This window comes from Geotrypetes seraphini, chromosome 2, assembly GCF_902459505.1.
Source record: "Geotrypetes seraphini chromosome 2, aGeoSer1.1, whole genome shotgun sequence".
NCBI lineage: Eukaryota > Metazoa > Chordata > Amphibia > Gymnophiona > Dermophiidae > Geotrypetes > Geotrypetes seraphini.
In genome coordinates this window covers 299,094,573-299,115,113 of record NC_047085.1, presented here as the reverse complement: position 1 = coordinate 299,115,113, position 20,541 = coordinate 299,094,573, and the positions used below count along the sequence as shown (strand labels likewise).

At 49.1% G+C, this 20,541-nt stretch overlaps 1 protein-coding gene across 2 annotated transcripts in view; it reads left to right on the top strand.

Annotated features, from left to right (window-relative positions):
• IFT27 (intraflagellar transport 27) overlaps positions 1-20,541 on the top strand; it is an 84,165-nt gene that overhangs the window by 13,304 nt on the left and 50,320 nt on the right. For both annotated transcript variants that reach the window (XM_033929862.1, XM_033929861.1), the window contains exon 2: positions 1,968-2,047. In XM_033929862.1, the coding sequence (XP_033785753.1) occupies positions 1,968-2,047 (80 nt within the window). The remainder of the gene's footprint in view (positions 1-1,967; positions 2,048-20,541) is intronic.

Here is a 20,541-nt window from a genome sequence, read left to right as displayed (position 1 = left end):
AAAATGCCGAACCTGACTGCAAGTGGTAGTGAAAGTAGCATAAGGCACCCGTAGTACTGTTAGTGCCAGAGCTGCTTAGAATAAAGAACCGTGCTGTACATGAGGAGATAAGATGTAAAGTGCTGGCCCCTCACTGCACCACTTGATAAAACTAAGGAGCAATGTTCTAGAGCAGGGGTGCCCACACTTTTTGGGCTTGCGAGCTACTTTTAAAATGACCAAGTCAAAATGATCTACCAACAATAAAATAAAAAAAAAACACAAAGCACACTGTATGCATAGAAAATGTTAATTATCATTCCTATTCTAGGGTTTTTCAAAGAGGTCAAAGCAGATGACTCTTTGCACTGTCACCTCAGTAACAACCATACAAAAATAGACAAATATACCCCCCTCCCTTTTTACTAAACCACGATAGCAGTTTTTAGCGCAGGGAGCTGCGCTGAATGCCAAGCGCTGCTCTCGACGCTCATAGGCTATCTGCGCTAAAAACCTCTTGCGGTTTAGTAAAAGGTGACCTTAGTGTAAAATATAGACAGCAGATATAAATTCAGACACATTTTGATCACTAAATTTAAAATAAAATAATTTTTCCTACCTTGTCTGGTGATTTCATGAGTCTCTGGTTGCACTTTCTTCATCTGACTGTGCATCCAATCTTTCTTCCCTTCTTTTAGCCTGTATGCTTCCTCTCCTCCAGACCTCATTCCCTCCTCTAACTTTTCCTTCCTCTCTCCCTGCCCTTTCTTTCTCTCTGCCTCCCTTTCTTTTTTTTCTGTTTCTCTTCTTTCCTTCTGTCTCCCTGCCTGCCCTTTTTCTTTCTTTCTTCCTGCCCTCCCCCAAGCCACTGCCATCGGGAACCAGGACCCAAACTGCCACCAGTAACAGGCCCGAAAGCCGACGCCACCCCAAGCTCTCCCTGCTTCGGCCGACCAGCATTCCTCTCCCCGACGTCAATTCTGCCGTCAGGGAGAGGAAGGCTGATCGGCCCAAGATCGCGATCGACCTATTGGGGGAAATGCTGCCGGGTCCTGCCTTTGCGGAAACAGAAAGTAGGCAGGACCTGGAAGCAAGAAGAGCAAATGCTTCACTAACCTGTCTCCCGTCTTAGCCCATAGCGAACGCTTGCTTTAGGGCTCTCAACAAGTGCGTACCGGCTTCCCTTCTCTCCCCCGGACATAACTTCCAGTTTCGGAGGGAAGAGAAGGGAAGCCGGCACGCACACGTTAGAGCCCCGGAGCATAAGTTTGCTACGGGCTGAAATCTCCAAGCCGAGTTTTTTTAAATGTTCAGCAGCGGAGGCAGCAGCAAATGATAGCCGGGCGCTCGTCTAAATTAGCTGGGCGGACCTAGGGAGAACACTGAAGTTACAGGGAAATACTTTTAAAACCAATAGGAGGAAATATTTTTCACTCAGAGAATAGGTAAGCTCTGGAACATATTGCCAAAGTATGTGGTAACAGTGGTTAATGTAGCTGTTGTTTGTTTTTTTTTTTTAAAAAGGTTTGGACAAGTTCCTGGAGGAAAAGGCCATAGTCTGCTTTTGAGATACTCACAAGGGAAACCACTGCTTGCCCTGGGATTGATAGCATGGAATGTTGCTACTACAGTATTTGGGTTTTTGCCAGGTACTTGTTTACCTGGATTGGCCACCATGAAGACAGGGTACTGGGCTAGATGGACCCATTATGGCTGTTCTTATGAGATGAAGAGGTGCTGCCACAGGACAGGAGGTCAATTTAAACACTAGGATGAATCATCTGCAGCAGTATTTTCCAGAGCTACATTAATTCAACATTTCCTGCCTCCTTACAAGCTGCTTCATTAGTAGAGTGGTTTGTGTCTGTGTTATTTTGGCTTCCAGTTCTTAATATTTCTAACAGCAACTTCTGGGGAGAAGGGATTTGCTATATGAAGAAAAAAATAACATCTCAAATGGCATTGTTTTTCTTTTGACAAATTTATAGGTGATGCTACAGTGGGAAAAAGCACCTTGGCCCAGCTGTTCCGGAGCGATGGAGCTCATTTCCAGAAGAACTATGCCATGGTAGATAACAAATTTATTTATTAAGTATGGTGCGATGTGAGTCTTTCTAAGGACGTGACCTATTTGACAAGCTCACTTTAAGAAAGGCTTTTATCTATTCAGTGTTTTGGGTGAGAAATTGGATCTTTCTTAGCATCAACTCACTGTTCTGAGCAAATGTGTTATCCCTTCCTATCAGCAAGTGGAGGTAGAGAAAAGACTGAATTTTTCTATTGACGTCACTAGATAAGATGTGGTGATTCCAGTATTGCTTTTCTATCTTCAGCAGGTGGTTGCTGATGTCTTCTTGGTTGCTGACCTTATGGAGTTTTCTACTACAACCATTTCTTTTAATGGTCTTGCAGAGTTATTTTACTTCTTGCTTTTACTAAGATAAGAAGAGTTCAGAACTACTGCGGAGACGCAGAGTGGTTGGTCTGTTGACTTTTTCTGCCATTATGCTTCTATATTTCTGTAGGAAAGGTTGTGGTTTGCTCTTCTTCCTACATTTTTTCTCAACATCCACACACAGGTTTTTATTCTGAGTCAGACTAGCAATTTTATTTCTCCTCATTTGTTTTTCTCCATTGTGTACTTCTCTGTGCAACATTGCAGTTTAAAAAAAGAGAGAAAACATTGAGATTTATTCTTCACGAGAATACATTGAGGTTACCATTCTGCTGTTGATGATCTTTTTTCTAAGAAGATTCTATTCAGCACCTTAACTCTGCAGGCGTACTTCCTCTTTAGTTAGTTACCATATTTTTCGCTCCATAAGATGCACTTTTTCCACCCCCAAAAAGGGGGTGGAAATAATGGTGCATCTTATGGAGTGAATACCCAAACTCCTCCCATAAGAACATAAGAAGTTACCTCTGCTGGGTCAGACCAGAGGTCCATCCCGCCCAGCGGTCCGCTCCCGCGGTGGACCATCAGGCCTATTACCTGTTGCAGTGGTCCCTGACTATTTCTATATCTTTAATCTACCTCTACTCCTATCTGTACCCCTCAATTCCCTTATCTTCTAGGAACCTATCCAAACCTTCTTTGAAGCCCTGTAACGTGCTCTGGCCTATCACAGCCTCCAGAAGCGCGTTCCATGTGTCCACCACCCTCTGGGTAAAAGAGAACTTCCTAGCGTTTGTTCTAAACCTGCCCCCTTTTAATTTCTCCAAGTGCCCCCTTGTACTCGTGGTTCCCCACAGTGTGAAGAATCTGTCCCTGTCTACCTTTTCTATGCCCTTCAGGATTTTGAAGGTTTCTATCATGTCTCCTCTAAGTCTCCGCTTTTCCAGGGAGAATATCCCCAGCTTTTTCAACCTGTCAGCATATGAGAAGTTTTTCATACCCTTTATCAGTTTAGTCGCTCTTCTCTGGACTCCCTCAAGTACTGCCATGTCCTTCTTGAGGTGCGGCGACCAGTACTGGACACAGTACTCCAGATGCGGGCGCACCATTGCACGATACAGTGGCATGATGACTTCCTTCGTCCTGGCCGTGATACCCTTCTTAATGATACCCAACATTTTGTTTGCTTTCCTTGTGGCCGTCGCGCACTGTGCCGACGCCTTCAATGTTGTGTCTACCATCACCCCCAGGTCTCTTTCAAGGTTACTTACCCCTAGCAGTGATCCCCCCATTTTGTAGCTGAACATCGGGTTCTTTTTCCCTACATGCATAACCTTGCTTTTGTCTATGTTAAAGCTCATTTGCCACTTTTTTGCCCACTCCTCCAGTATCGTTAGGTCCCTTTGCAGGTCTTTGCAGTCATCCGTTACCTTTTTGTATATTCCGAGGCCCTTCCTTGCTGGATGCAGCTGCCTGGTGCACTGACAGCTGATGAGGGAGGCCCCCGCCCTCCATACCTATTTTTAATTAAGCAGGGCAGCTCCCGGCCTCCCCCCCCCCCACCATTACCTTTTTTAAATTCTGAGGCCCTCTCTCGCTAGATGCGGCTGCCTGGAGCACTGACAGCTGACGCGGCTTCCTCGGAGTCTTCTTCCCTTGCGGCAGAGTGGCTCAAAGCTGCCGACCTGGTCCCATGCCACTTCCCGCGAGAGTTCTTAATAGGAGACTTCTCACGGGAAGAGGTTCGGGACCAGACCGGCAGCCTTGTGCGCCACTCTGCCACAAGGGAAGAAGACTGTGAGGAAGCTGCCTCAGCTATCAGTGCTCCAGGCAGCCGCATCCAGCAAGGGAGGGCTTCAGAATTTTAAAAAGGTAACGATGGGAGGGAGGCCAAGAATTGCCCTGCCTAATTAAAAATAGGGGCAGGGGCCTGCCTGCCTGCTGGCCAGCCAGCAGGCGGAATTAAAAATAAGGAGGCCTGGAGGGGGAAGACCTGCCTGCCTGCTTGGGGGGATTACCTGAGATGGGGTAGGCCTGCCTGCCTACTTGGGGGGGTAAGCCTGGGCGGGGGGAAGCCTGCCTGCCTGGGGGGGGCTACCTGGGAGGTGGTAGGCCTGCCTGCCTGCTTGGGGGGTAGGCCTGGGAGAGGGAAAGCCTGCCTGCCTGCCTGGGGGGCTACCTGGGAGGGGGGAAGCCTGCCTGCCTGCCTGGGAGGGGAGAGGCCTGCCTGCCTTATCCCGGCCTACCACTAGACCACCAGAGGAGGGAGTGGGTACAGAGCCTGGCAGGGAGGGGGGACAGGAGCTTGGCAAGGAGTGCGGGGTTGGGTGCAGAGCCTGGCAGGGAGGATTTGGTTCAGAATGTTTTTTTTCTTATTTTCCTCCTCTAAATATAGGGTGCGTCTTATGATCAGGTGCGTCTTATGGAGCGAAAAATACGGTATGTCACACTCAATTCTACGGTAGCTCCTTCCTTAGCAACAGCAGCAGATGAATCCAGAGACTAGTGAGATAGCCCACATCGACCAGCAGAGAATAGATAGATAGAGATAGAGAACTGATTAACAGGTGGTTGTCTTGAATGGAACGTCTCCTGCAGCTTCAGTATGCTCTATCTCCCAGCAGGTCGTGGTCGCTATTCTCATAGCTCCTGAATTCTGGCTGTCTATGATCATCTGCTCTCCTGTTGAGAATTCTCTTCAGTGAGAAAGGGGTGTTCGGCTGAACGATGCCGACTTTAGAGGTTACATCTGGGTCCCCCCAGTTCCCTGCCTTACCCTCCCCTCAGAGCCAGTGAGGGGTATTCACTCCCTGTATTTCTTCGTTCCCTTTAAAAAAAAAAAGAAACAGGGAGCTTAAAATTTGTGTAGCTGTCTTTTTATTTTGTAAGCAGTCTACAACTACCACTCTATTCAAAACTTCCTGTGTGGAGCGGGAAAGATTCCCTTTACTTGGTTTATTTCTAGTTGGCTGGTGGTTTTCAGGAGCTGCGGATGAGAAGTTACTTATTTATTTTCTTCGGTGCAGTAACATGGCAGCTGAAGTTGTTAAACGGTGTGGGAAACGGCAAACACCGTCGGGTTTGTGCTCTGCAGGGTGCTCAGACGCTTCGGGGGAAGAGGTAATTTTGGCGCCGGTTGAGTTAGCACTTTTCCGCCCAAACGACGTGAGTTCAGTTTTACCGGCTCTCTCAGCAAATGCAGCCTTGTCAGCGGTTCACGACCTTCGGCTGAGTAATACCACGCTTCTTTCCCTGCCGACTGCAGTTTCTCTTCTCAACAGGGTGTCGGCTGTAGCGCATGAGTCATCGGTACAGGCAGGTCAGAAGGCAGTTATATCTGTGGGGCTGAACTCTGTTCTACCGGCGGGACAGCAAGGAGCTGACATGGCAAACTATGGCTACTGTACTTTCTCAGTCACAGCATTTGCCGTTTTTCCCCGAGTTTGTGCTGCTTTTGCATAAAGCATTTCTGCTACAAAGCGCTCGGCCTTCCTTTCAGGGGGAGGTTGCTTTACCTGCTGTTCCTTAAGACCCTGTTACCCAATCTCAGCAGGGTTTGCAATCAGCTAAACGGCGCAGAGTGGCCCCTGTGGATGGCGGAGACAATCCATTGGAATCCACTTTATCCCTTCCTCCTCCTGAATCTTTAGCAGATAGGGATGTGACAGATTTGGAGTTAGAGGAGGTGCTAGGCAGGGAGGTGGATGATCCCACAGTGCTCCGTCTTTTCCATAAGGAGGAATTATCATACTTTATTTCTAAGGCATTACAGGGTCTCAATATATCTCAAGCAGATCTGCAGGTCTCAGAGTCAGCTAACCCTCTTATGGCGGGCACAAGGAAACTGCTTAAGTCTTTTCCGGTCCACGAAGCTATGACAGAACGTATTTCTGCCCAGTGGGACACACCAGAGGCAGGTCTCCGTGTGGCAAAGGCTATGCAGCAATTGTATTCAGTTGCACAGGAGGAGCTGGAGAAATTTAAGCTCTCAAGAGTGGACGCTTTGGTGGCCGCGGTTACCAAAAAGACTACTTTGCCGGTTGAGGGAGGTGTAGCGTTCAAAGACTCCCAGGATAGGAAACTTGAATCTACGCTGAAACTTTCCTTTGATAGAGCGGCACTTACGTTGCAAGCAGCGGTGTGTAGTTCCTATGTGGCAAGAGCTTGCCTACAATGGGCGCATCACATGGTGGACATCATTCTAGAGTCAGGTTCGATTGTTCCATCTGACTTTCCAGCTATGGAAACGGGTTTAGCTTATTTGGCAGATGCATTATATGATATTATTCGTGCTTCTGTGAAACAAATGTCTCTTTCTGTGGTTTCTCGCAGATCGTTATGGCTCCGACATTGGGCTGCGGATGCGGCCTCTAAACTTAGAATCGTGAGGCTCCCTTTTAAAGGTCATCTTTTGTTTGGTGAAGATTTAGACAAGTTAGTCAAAGATTTCGGTGATTCCAAAACGCAGAGATTACCGGAAGATAAGTCTAAGGGACCTTTGAGGTCTGTGATCCCCAAGCCGCGCTTCCGAGATATTAGAAAATATAGACCTGGGAAGCCTACTTTCCACCATTTTACGGTTCTTCTTTTAGTTCCAAGCCTACGTTTCAGCAAAAGAATTCCTTTTGTCCTACAAAACCCCCAACCGCTCAACTAGCTCGTACCCCAGCCTTACAAAATGCTCAATGACGGGGACTCGGCTCTCTCCGCCATTTCCATAGGGGGTCAGCTAGCTTCCTTTTTGCGGAGTGGGCAAAAATAATAGTCAGATCAATGGGTGTTGGACATTATTCAAGAAGGTTACAAATTAGAATTTTCTTCTCCCATCGCAGATTCTTTCTTGGTGTCCTCGTGTTTGGGGGCAGCCAAGAGGGAATCAGTGCAAATCACTCTTCAGATTCTTCTGGAACTAGGGGCGGTAATTCCAGTTCCTCCGGAGCAAAGGGGCCAGGGAAGATATTCCATTTACTTTATATTTCCCAAAAAGGGAGGATCGGTCAGACCGGTCCTAGATTTCAAGCAGGTCAATCAGTTTCTCAACTTCAGACATTTCCGCATGAAAACAATAAGATTGACCATTGCAGCGGTTCAGCCAGGAGAGTTCCTTACTGCGCTAGATCTCAAAGAAGCCTACTTACATATTCCCATTTGGCCACCGCATCAGCAGTATCTTCGCTTTGCTATTCTGAGGCAGCACTTTCAGTTTCGGGCAATGCCCTTTGGCCTTGCCACGGCTCCAAGGACATTTTCAAAGGTGATGGTAGTGGTGGTGGCGTTTCTTCGCAAGGAGGGCATTCGTGTTCATCCTTACCTGGAGAAGTCTGACAGTGACCCAACGAGTGCTTTCACTTCAATCTTTGGGATGGGTTGTCAACTTTCTGAAGAGCTCTCTGATCCCCTCCCAATCTTTGGAAAATCTGGGGGTATTGTTCTATACGAAGGTGGGGGAAAGTCTTCCTACCCAGAGCTCGGGGAGAGAAGTTACAGTCTCAAGTTCGTCTCCTTTTACAGTCTCCAACCCCAAGAGTATGGGATTATGTGCAAGTTCTAGGATCAATGGTGGCAGCTCTGGAAGTACTGCCTTGGGCTCGCTTTCACATGAGACCCCTGCAGCAGTCCCTTCTCTCCCGATGGTCCCCGGTGTCTCAGGATTACAATTGTCGACTTCGCTGGACTCCTCAAGCATCTCTCAGCATGAACTGGTGGATCAATGCAACCAATCTGTTCAAAGGTATGCCACTAGCATCGCCGGACTGGATCATAATTTCTATGGATGCCAGTCTGTTGGGTTGGGGGGCTCAGTGTATTCAGTCCTCAGCGTAGGGGGTCTGGTCTCAGGAAGAGGTGCAGTGCTCCATCAGTCTTCTGGAGTTGCGAGCGATGTGGCTGGCACTTCTAGCGTTTCAGGCCTTGATTCAGAATCGGCCGACCACAGTCTTTTCGGACAGTGTCATGGCAGTGGCATATATCAACAGACGGGGGGTACCCGCAGTCCTCAATTGGCGAGCGAGTTAATGGTTCTGCTTCAGTGGGCGTAAGCTCATCTTCCTCTTCTCTCAGCGGCTCACATTACAGGACAAGCAAATGTTCAGGCAGACTTTCTCAGAGAATGGGAACTCTCCACTCAGACATTCCAGCTGCTGGTGCAGCGATGGGGCTTATCAGAAATAGATCTCATGGCCTCATCTCGAAATGCAAAGCTTCCTTGGTTCTTCAGCAGACACAGGGAGCGGGAGTCAGAGAGGGTAGATGCGTTGGCTCTGTTTTGGCCTCGCGGTCGTCTTCTTTACGTTTTTCCCCTTGGCCAATGCTCCATCGTGTAGCTCGATTTCAGGGCTCGGTGATATTTGTAGCTCCAGACTGGCCACGCCAACCATGGTATGCAGATCTGATGAGCCTCTCGACAGGTGAACAGTTGCGGTTTCCGGTGACTCCGGATTTACTCCATCAGGGTCCGATCAACATGGAAAATCCATCCCACTTTGGTGTTACGGCCTGGCTCTTGAAAGGTTGCGACTGAGATGAAAGGGTTATTCGGAGCAAGTTATTTCCACCCTTCTCCAAGCAAAAAGAGATCTATTTTTGCGTCTTATGCTAGAGTCTGGAGAGTGTTTGAGTCTTGGTACGGTGGTCAGGGTGTTTCGCCCTTCCATGCTTCTTTAGCTAACATTCTATTCTTTCTCCAGGAGGGAGTTGCCAAGGGCTTGGCATACAATTCTCTTAAAGTTCAAGTAGCGGCAATTGCTTGTTACAGAAGCTGTGTGTCTCGATCTTCTCTTGCTTCTCAGCCCGATATAGTTAGGTTTCTGAAAGGAGTACAACATCTTCGTCCTCCTGTTAAGCTCTGTCCAAAGTGGAGCCTTAAGGTGGTCCTTAGAGGCTTACAAAAGGCTCCGTTTGAGCCTTTGTCCACTGTGACTCTAAAGGATGTCACCTTGAAAGCGGTATTTCTGGTGGCTATGGCTTCAGCCCGGAGGATTTCTGAGTTGCAGTTCTTATGCAGAGATCCTTTTTTACGAATTTCGGATTCAGGGGTCTCCATTCGGACTGTACCATCGTTTCTTCCGAAGGTTGTGTCTTCCTTCCATGTCAACCAGTCTCTCTTCCTTCCCACTTTTCGGAAGCAGGATTGGGGGGTGCACTTCTCTTCTCCGTTTCCTGGATGTATGTATAATTCTTTTCCACTATCTACAGTTTACTAACGACTTTTGATGTTCAGATCATCTCTTTGTGCTGTTCGCGGGACGCAACAAAGGTATGGCAGCGTCCAAAGCTTCCATTGCTAGGTGGATCAGGGAGACCATTGCTTCCGCTTACTTGATAGCAGGGAAGCAGTTACCGGACGGTTTTCATGCTCATTCAACTAGCGCGCTAGCTACTTTCTAGGGCTGAGTCTAGAGGATTTTCTTTGGAGGAGATTTGTCGGGCAGCTACTTGGTCTTCTAAGAATACCTTTTCTAAACATTATGGGTTGGATGTTGCGGCGCGCGCAAAGACTACTTTTGGTGCTTCAGTCATTGCGGAGGCGGCGTTTACTTCCCACCCAGATTGAGGACTGCTTTGCTACATCCTACTAGTCTCTGGATTCATCTGCTGCTGTTGCTAAGGAAGGAAAAATTATGTTCTTACCTATTAATTTTCTTTCCTTAGACCAGGGTTAGGGAACTCCGGTCCTCGAGAGACTGATTCCAGTCGGGGTTTCAGGATTTCCCCAATGAATGTGCATGCAACTAGATCTCATGCATATTCATTGGGGAAATCCTGAAACCCCGACTGGAATCCGTCTCTCGAGGACCGGAGTTCCCTACCCCTGCCTTAGACGCAGCAGATGAATCCATTGCCCCGCCCTTTTCTGCTTATTGTCTGTCTCTTTGTCTTTAACAAGTTTCAGAAGTTTTGTTATGGTTGATAGTTGTGTTCTGTATTAATATCTTTAAAATTTGTTCTGGGAAATAAGTTTTTTTTAATATTCTGAGAATTTTCGGGTTCCGGATGCTTGGGTAAAGAGCAATACTGAAGCTGCAGGAGACGTTCCATCCAAGACAACCACCTGTTAATCTGTTCTCTATGTCCACCTGCTGGTAGATGTGGGCTATCCCACTAGTCTCTGGATTCATCTGCTGCGTCTAAAGGGAAGAAAATTAACAGGTAAGAACATAATTTTTCCTTACCTTCAGTTGATGCTACTGGCTCAGGAGTAAATTATTCACTTTTGGGGGGTACCGCATGGCTGAACTCAGGTTACCCATATTTCCTCTTTGATATTAAAGTGAGAGGGTACAGGAGTTCAATGTCACAAGTTTATTACTTCGATTTTTCCTGTCACCTTCGTAGATACTTATGTTTCATGTGGCACTTATATTAGGGTCAAAGCACAAAAACTGGTACTAAAAATGATATAATCCCCATACAGTTCTGAACCATTGATGGTATGAATAAATGCACCACCAGTATGGATCCTATTACAAGATAGGAAGATTCAAAAAAAAAAAAAATCAATCAATCAAAAAGAAGGCACTATTCAGTACGAGCCTTTGAGAACCCTTGTGATGACCAATGGCTCCAGGCAGGTATTTATTAAGAGACAAGCACTTTAGATGAGAATCTAAATAAATCCTGCCTCGTAAATCATCGTGCTGCTTGTTAAATATAATAAATGAACTGGTGAAATAATCAAGTGCATGAACGCTACCAAAGAGGTGCCAGAAGGAAAAAATATCAAATGTGTGGAGATGATAGAAAGAGCCCTACCTGGGGAACACTCTTAAACATAGAGTAGAAGTCCAAAACAACAATAAACTGAAAAACGGGGTAGGAAATTAACCAAAAAAATCCCCCAGAAGTCCAGAGTCCACACAAAGCAACCAGTGTAAAAATCAAAAAAGTGAAAAAAATGAAAAAATACACACGGGAATAAATAAGGCCTAAAAGATACAAAAGGTGTAAAAATGTGCACGATCAAATGTAAAGAGTCTGTGAAAAAATGAAAAAACCAAACACAAACTGAGGACTAAAAAAATCCCTGACGCACCAGCTGGAGTAGTCCCAGAAATTCGATCAGGGGACTAGTAATGTAAAGCACTCGGGAAGAGGGCAAAATAAAATCCCCCATCCACATCAAAGAGTAAATAAAGTACTTAGCTCAAACAGCTGGGGAAGTCAGTCAAAGGCGGATACCAAATCCATACTGTGAATTCGAAAAGAGTTTAAATGCAGTAATTGGTCCGCGCTAGATGTCCAATGTGTGCTGTATCTTCAACTGCAGTCATTAATCCGCTCGTTTTTATTCCACTCACTTTACTCACTCACTCCACTCGCTCCACTCGACAGGTCCTGTTTCAATGCCCTCATCAGGAGGGAGGAATGATCACCGAGAAACATTAAATAAATGGGTGTCCGAAGAACCAGAACCAAATCAAAGGTTCAGGACACCCACAGGCAGCGGCACAATCACGCTGCTTTCACAAACATATTCAGAGGAAGGGCCCTTTTTTAAATCCCCAAAGAGGCCCCGCCCACCGCAACGCACTCACGTCATAATGCTAGGGGAACCAGCAAACAGAACTTATCATGTACAAGAATTAAGTAAAGCACTTGTCAACATTTTCATTCAATCCGTGAGGGAAGAACGCCTGAAGATTGAAAATCCAAAAGTTTTCCCTAACTAATAACTGAGCCTGTGTATCCCCCCTAAAAGTCTCGGGTATTTGCTCCAGAATGCACCATTTGAGATGAGCAAACGAATGGTGATATTTGAGATTGTGAGTGACCATCGGAGCCGTATGTTTAGCCGTATTCAGACAGCTCCGATGTTCAATCAATCTAACTGTTATCCCAGGACAAGCAGGCAGGTATTCTCACTAGTGGGTGATGTCATCCGACAGAGCCCCGAAACGGACATCTTGCAAGCATGTCTTGCTTGAAGAAACTCAGAAGTTTCGAGATGCCCGCACCGCGCACGCGCCAATGCCTTCCCGCCCGATGGTCCGGGCGTGTCTCCTCAGTTCTTTTTCTTCCGCGGAGCTGAGAAGTCTATCTTCAATTTGCGCCCATTGAAACTCTTTTTTGCCTTCTATTTTGCCGCGGGTTGAGTTCTTTTGGCTCTCCTGTGCATTTATTTCTTTCTTTGATTTAAAAAAAAAAAAAAAAATTTTCCTTCCGATACCGGGTCGGCCGCGTGGCTGGGGCCCCGCGCCTTCGACCTTGCGGCGGAGCTTTTCCGGCCTATGTCCCGGCCGATTACCGGTTTTAAAAAGTGTAGCAAGTGCCAGCGCGCGATTTCACTCACGGACTGTCATCGACGCTGCTTACAGTGTCTGGGACCGGATCACTTCCCGAAATCGTGCCGGCCTTGCTCCACTCTGACGGCGAGAGCGTTTAAGTGCCGCTGTCTGCTGTGGGAGTCCATGTTCAAGATGGAAGCTTCATCGGATCCTGCAGCTTCGACATCGACGGGTGCTTCGACTCCTTCCGCGATGCCCTCTGCCTCCCCGGCTGCTTCGGGCCTCCTGAAACCGGCATCGTTCACACCGGTTTCGGCTTCGGCGCCGGTGCCTTCCTCCGTCTCCTCGGAGCAGGTATCAACCCCGACAGTTCCACCGGTGGTGCTCAAGGTGCAGAAGACTGGCAAGCAGAAGCACGCAGCATCGAAGGAGCGCGGAGACCGTGCGGAAGGGCCCCCTTTTGGTGCGGATCCCTCCATATCGGCTTCGTTGCGGTGCCTTCTGGAGGCTCAGTTCGTGGAGCTCATGCAGACCATGGGGCCTCGGCTGATTGCCACCATCCAGGGTGACTTCCCAGCTTCGGCTTCGAGGGGCGGACCGCCCCCTCCTCCATCTCCTCGCCGCACGACCTCGTTGCTCGGCGAGGAGGAGCGGCGAGCGATGTCCGGGTCCTAGAGGAGGTCCTCCGTTAGTGCTGTGCCTCCTTTGGAACCGATTCCCTCGAGGAGGGCCTCCCTTAGTGATATGCCTCCCTTGGAGCCCATCCCCTCGAGGAAAGCCTCGTTTAGTGACCTGCCTCCCTTGGAACCTATTACTCCGCCCCATGACTCTGTGTGGCGTCCACCTTCGGGGCCACCCAGTCCTGGGCATAGCAGGAAGCAGGACGAGTTCTTCCGAACCCCCTATCAAGCCTGGGCGTCGTCGGGGGAGGCTCCGACTCTTCCGCCTCTGCGATTGACGGCATCGAGTCCGATCTGCTCCTTGGAGGCGTCTGACCCAGTTTCTCACAGACGGGCTCGATCCCCTTCCAGGCATCGAGAGGGGCATCGATCCAGACATTCTTCGAAGCATTCCTCTCGGCACTCGACCGTCTCGCCTCAGAAGAAATTGCCTCGGTTGGGGTATGCTGCTTCGACTGGGTCTCCTCCTTCGGGCCTGGAGTTCGAGGACCCCGATGTTTTCTACTCGTCCTGTTGCTCGCAGGCCTCTCTAGAGCCTGAAGCCTCTTCTTCTTCTAGTCCGTCTTGCAGACCGGCGACAGCGGACCAACTGTCCTTTTCATCGTTCCTCAGGCAGATGGCAGATGACATGGACATTACTCTCGATGCTGGGTCTCGATATTCCAAGGAGTACCTCGATACCATGCACTTGCCCCGTCCTCCGGCAGAGTCCTTGCGGCTTCCCCTGCACAAGCTCCTCGACCAGACCTTCATGCGATGCTTCGAGTCTCCTTACTCTATTCCTGCGGTCCCTGGCAAATTGGATGCGCGGTACCGCACGGTGCATCATAAAGGCTTCGAGGGTCCTCAGCTTTCTCACCAGTCCCTCCTGGTCGAATCCTCGCTCAAGCGGTCTCATCCTGGCCAGGTCTATGCTTCAGTGCCTCCGGGCCGCGAGGGCAGAACCATGGATAAGTTTGGTCGAAGCATCTATCAGAATTCGATGATGACGTCTCGAGTCCTGAATTACAATTTCCACTTTGCAGCCTACTTGGAATTTTTTCTACCTGTGCTTCGGAAGTTCACACCCTACATCGAGTCCCAGGCTAGGTTTGAGTTTGAGGAAGTGGTTGCTTCGCTGTCCCAACTTCGGCTTCAGTTAATGCAATCTGCCTATGATGCGTTCGAGCTCTCAGCCCGAGCGGCGGCCTGCTCGGTGGCGAAGCGCCGGTTGGCCTGGTTGCGGACCATTGATATGGACCCGAATCTTCAGGACCGCCTGGCGAACGTCCCGTGTGCTGGTGTGGATCTTTTTGACGAATCCATCGAGACTGTCACGAAGAAGTTGTCTGACCACGAAAAGTCCTTCCAATCTATCCTTCGGCCGAAGCCTAAGCCTCAGCAGTCTCGACCTTCTCGCCCGCCGTTGATTTATCAGCGGCGTTATCAGCCGAGGCAAACTCCACCTGCGAGGCAACCGGCGAAGCGACAGCCTCCCCAGAAGGGTCAGCCTAAGTCTCAGTCGCCTGCTGTCCCTAAGACCACTCAGCCTTTTTGACTGTCTCGTCGAGGGCATAACCAACCTCGTTCTGCCTCCTCCTGTTTTTCCCATCGGAGGGCGCCTCCATAATTTTTATCATCACTGGGAGGCCATAACAACCGACCTCTGGGTCCTTACTATCATCAAGGAAGGATACTCTCTTCATTTCCATCGGGTCCCTCTGGACCACCCTCCAAGAGAGTATCCTTCCAACTTGACTCAGACCGCCCTTCTTCTTCAGGAAGCTCAGGCTTTGCTCCGGCTTCGTGCCGTAGAGCCGGTCCCGACGGACCAACTGAACCAGGGGTTTTACTCCCGGTACTTCCTTGTTCCGAAGAAGACGGGCGACCTGCGACCCATTTTGGACCTCGGGGTCCTCAACAAATTCCTAGTCAAAGAGAGATTTCGCATGCTGACACTTGCTTCTCTCTACCTCCTCCTCGAGCAGAACGACTGGTTATGCTCTCTGGATCTCAAGGAGGCCTACACTCATATTCCCATTCATCCGGCCTCTCGCAAGTTCCTCAGATTTCGGGTGGGACATCTCCATCTGCAGTATCGAGTGCTTCCATTCGGCCTGTCTTCGTCCCCCAGAGTCTTCACCAAATGTCTGGTGGTGGTGGCCGCGGCCCTCCGGAACCAAGGTTTTCAGGTATTCCCCTACCTCGACGACTGGCTGATCAAGGCTCCCTCGGCCTCAGGGGTCATCTCAGCGACCCTGTCAACGATTCTGTTCCTGCAGAGTTTGGGATTTGAGATCAACTTTCCCAAGTCTCATCTACAGCCGACCCAGTCTCTTCCCTTCATCGGGGCTGTCCTGGATACCGTACGTCTCAGAGCATTCCTTCCTCCTCAGCGCATGGATGCTCTCCTTCATCTCTGCCAGTCTGTGTCTTCTCGCCTAGACCATCTCAGCGAGACACATGATGGTCCTCCTGGGCCACATGGCCTCTACAGTTCATGTGACGCCGTTTGCCAGACTCCACCTCAGAATTCCTCAGTGGACCCTGGCATCTCAGTGGACTCAGGTGTCGGATCCGTTGACTCGACACATCACAGTCACTCCTGCTCTTCGGCAGTCTCTACTCTGGTGGATGACCTCTTCGAATCTATCCAGAGGTTTGCTGTTTCATTCTCCTTCCCACCAGAAGGTTCTCACAACCGATTCCTCGACCTATGCCTGGGGAGCGCATCTGGATGGGCTTTGCACTCAGGGATTCTGGACCTGTGCGGACCGACTCCATCAAATCAATCTTCTGGAGCTCAGAGCCATCTTCAATGCTCTTCAAGCCTTTCAACATCTGCTTCACGACATGGTGGTCCTCATTCGCACCGACAATCAGGTCGCCATGTATTATATCAACAAGCAGGGGGGCACGGGCTCGACCTCCCTCTGCCAGGAATCTCTCAGAGTCTGGGATTGGGCTGTTCGCCACAACGCCTTCCTCAAAGCTGTCTACATTCAGGGGAGGGACAATGTCTTGGCGGACAAACTGAGTCGTCTTCTCCAGCCACACGAATGGACACTCCATTTCAAGCCCCTTCATCAGATCTTTGCTCAGTGGGGAACGCCTCAGACAGACCTCTTTGCGGCTCCCCACAATTTCAAGCTGCCTCAGTTTTGCTCCAGGATCTACGCTCCTCATCGCCTCGAGGCAGATGCTTTTCTGCTGGATTGGGGGAATCGCTTTCTGTATGCGTTTCCGCCATTCCCTCTCATTCAAAAGACTCTGGTCAAGCTGAAGTCCGAACATGCCACCATGATTCTGATAGCTCCTCGGTGGCCCAGGCAACCTTGGTTCTCCCTTCTACTTCAACTCAGCAGAAGGGAACCGTACCAACTTCCACTGTTTCCTTCACTGCTTACTCAGCATCAGGGGTCTCTGCTTCATCCCAACCTGCAGTCTCTCCACCTGACAGCTTGGTTCCTCTCAACGTAACTCCGCACCAGTTTTCCCAGGCGGTGAGGGATGTCTTGGAGGCTTCCAGGAAGCCTGCTACTCATCAATGCTACTCCCAAAAATGGACTAGATTTTCTTCATGGTGTATTTCCAATTCTAAGGAGCCTCAGCGAGCCTCCCTATCCTCTGTTTTGGACTATCTTTTACATCTGTCTCAGTCTGGTCTCAAGTCGACATCCATACGAGTCCACCTGAGTGCTATTGTGGCTTTCCATCAGCCTCTACAAGGGAAACCTCTCTCTTCTCATCCTGTGGTTTCCAGATTTATGAAAGGACTTTTTCATGTCAATCCTCCTCTCAAACCGCCTCCAGTGGTTTGGGATCTAAATGTTGTCCTTTCTCAGCTTATGAAACCTCCTTTTGATCCTCTGAGAAAGGCTCCACTAAAGTTTCTCACTTGGAAAGTGGTTTTTCTGGTGGCCCTCACATCTGCTCGCAGGATCAGTGAGCTTCAGGCCTTGGTGGCGGACCCACCTTTCACAGTATTCCATCATGACAAGGTGATCCTCCGCACTCACCCGAAATTCCTGCCTAAAGTGGTCTCTGAATTTCACCTCAACCAATCCATTGTGCTTCCAGTGTTCTTTCCAAAGCCTCATTCTCATCCTGGAGAATCAGCTCTTCACACTCTGGACTGTAAACGTGCTTTGGCTTTCTACTTGGATCGCACCAAACCACACAGAACTGCTCCTCAACTTTTCGTCTCCTTTGATCCAAACAAGTTGGGACGACCTGTATCGAAGCGCACCATCTCCAACTGGATGGCGGCTTGTATCTCTTTCTGCTATGTCCAGGCTGGATTACCCCTTCCCTGTAAGGTCACAGCCCATAGGGTCAGAGCAATGGCAGCCTCTGTAGCCTTCCTCAGATCGACACCGATTGAGGAGATTTGTAGGGCTGCCACTTGGTCCTCGGTTCATACGTTCACCTCTCATTATTGTCTGGATACTTTCTCCAGACGGGATGGGCAGTTTGGCCAAACTGTTACAAAATTTGTTCTCCTAAGTTGCCAACTCTCCCTCCATCTCATTGAGGTTAGCTTGGAGGTCACCCACTAGTGAGAATACCTGCCTGCTTGTCCTGGGATAAAGCAATGTTACTTACCGTAACAGTTGTTATCCAGGGACAGCAGGCAGCTATTCTCACGTCCCACCCACCTCCCCTGGGTTGGCTTCTCTGCTAGCTACCTGAACTGAGGAGACACGCCCGGACCATCGGGCGGGAAGGCACTGGCGCATGCGCGGTGCGGGCATCTCGAAACTTCTGAGTTTCTTCAAGCAAGACATACTTGCAAGATGTCCGTATCGGGGCTCTGTCGGATGACATCACCCACTAGTGAGAATAGCTGCCTGCTGTCCCTGGATAACAACTGTTACGGTAAGTAACATTGCTTTATGGCTCTGCTTGTGCACCCAACATAAATCAACCTGCAGAGACAGGAAATGACATAAACTACGTTGGCCGAATCACAAGATGTGATAGCCCTAAGAGGATAAACCCGTTGGGTCTTGGGATGGGTCCATGAATTCCCATGCTGAGAAGTGGCACACACAGAGCAACGACCACATGGCTTATGACAGCCATCCATAAACTGAGAAAAAGGTTGAAGAGAAAAATCAGAAAAAACTAAGTGTTCAGACAAATTTTTGCCTCTAGTAAAGGCAATGCATGGATGTTCCTTGAAAATAGGATGTAACTGAAGAACATGCCAATGTTCACGTAAACTGCGGGCCACGGCCTCAGATTGAGTAGAGTGGGAAATTACACAAATGTGGTTAGTAGAGGTTTCTTTATTCTGTTGATTGAGAAGCAAATCACGGTTGGCATAACGGGCACGCAAGTAAGCTTTGCGTATCACCGAAACCGGATAGCCTCTTTTGAGAAACTTTTCCCATAAAATTTTGGCTTCAGCCTGAAAATCAGTGATGGAAGTGCAGATTCTCTTGACTCGCAGGAATTGTCTGGGATGGCAGCTGGAATAAGATAGTAAATTATTACGCTCCGTATGTTTATGATGCATCTTGGTAACCAGAGTACCCCCTTTATTGATGACTTCAGTGTCTAAGAACACAATGCATTGTTTATGGCAGGTGTAAGTAAACTTTAAACAGGTAGTAAGAGAATTAATCCAAGACACAAAGGACTGAAGATGTTCCTCAGAAGACATCCATATAAAGAAAATGTCGTCGATAAACCTCAACCAGTAGATTATATATTGGAAATAATCATGAACATACAATGATTGTTCTTCAAAATTCAACATAAATAGATTTGCTATGCTGGGGGCCGCCGTGGTGCCCATGGCAACCCCCTGGTTTTGTTGAAAAAAATCTTGATCAAATTTAAAGTAATTCTTAGTTAAAACAAACAATGCCAAATTTAACAAAAATGTGGTGGAGATTCTGCTGGAGGGGTCGCGACTATTTAAGGTGGATTCAACAATGTTAAGGGCTTCAGCCTGAGGTATACTGGTGTAAAGTGACACTACGTCAAGCGTGACCAAGATGCTATCTGACGGGAGTTGACCTATATTATCCAATCTACGGAGAAAATCTGAGGTGTCTTTAATGTAAGATCTAGACTGGCTAACAAAAGGCTGGAGAAAATGATCGAGAAATTGGGATAAGGGTTCTAGTACTGTGTTCTTGAGAGACCACATTTAGCATAGCTTGTTCTCCATTCCTTATTTTACTTGAGTAACATTTTATACATTTTGATTCCCCAGTTTCTAACGAGCCATTACCAGAGGTCAGTAGTTTTAAAAGTTCAACTACTTTGCTTCTACACATAGGCTTTCATGAGCTCAGCCCCCTTTTTTCTTGGTGTTCTGTCCTTACTAAGCTTCTCTTGAGGAAACTTAAAAGCAAACAAACAAACAAAAAAACCAGCACTCAAAACGATTTAACCAGCTTTTGGTTTTGACAGGGATATTACCGTATTTTCACGCAGATAACGCGCACCCGTGTATAACGCGCACACGGGTATAGCGCGCAGAAACCACGATATTATGTATAAAAACTTTTGTATACCGCGCTCACGGGTATAACGCGCATGCTGCCCGACTGTCCTTTCGCCCGCCCCGACTCTCCTCTGGCCACCCCGACTCTCCTTTCGCCCTCCCCGACTCTCCGTGCGCTGTTCCGACTCTCCGTTTACCCGCCCTGCCCTGCCCCCCCCCCCGGCAGGACCACTCGCACCCCCACCCCGAAGGACCGCCGACTCCCCGACAATATCGGGCCAGAAGGGAGCCCAAACCCTCCTGGCCACGGCGACCCCCTACCCCCACCCCGCACTACATTACGGGCAGGAGGGATCCCAGGCCCTCCTGCCCTCGACGCAAACCCCCCTCCCTCCAACGACCGCCCCCCCCCCCCAAGAACCTCCGACCGCCCCCTCATAAATGCTTTTATTAGAAGCTTATGGCTTGCCCACTAAATATCCTCCCTTCTGGAAGACACAGCAGAGAGTCTAATAAGAGCCCACGAGATACAAAAGTTATTCTACATAGTTCCCACCCCGCCCGACGCCCGATTCACCCCCCCCAGCAGGACCGCTCGCACCCTCACCCCGAACGACCGCTCGCACGCGCTCCCACCCGCACCCGCGATCGGAGCAAGAGGGAGCCCAAGCCCTCTTGCCCGGCCGACTCCCCGACAATATCGGGCCAGGAGGGAGCCCAAACCCTCCTGGCCACGGCGACCCCCTACCCCCACCCCGCACTACATTACGGGCAGGAGGGATCCCAGGCCCTCCTGCCCTCGACGCAACCCCCCCTCCCTCCAAC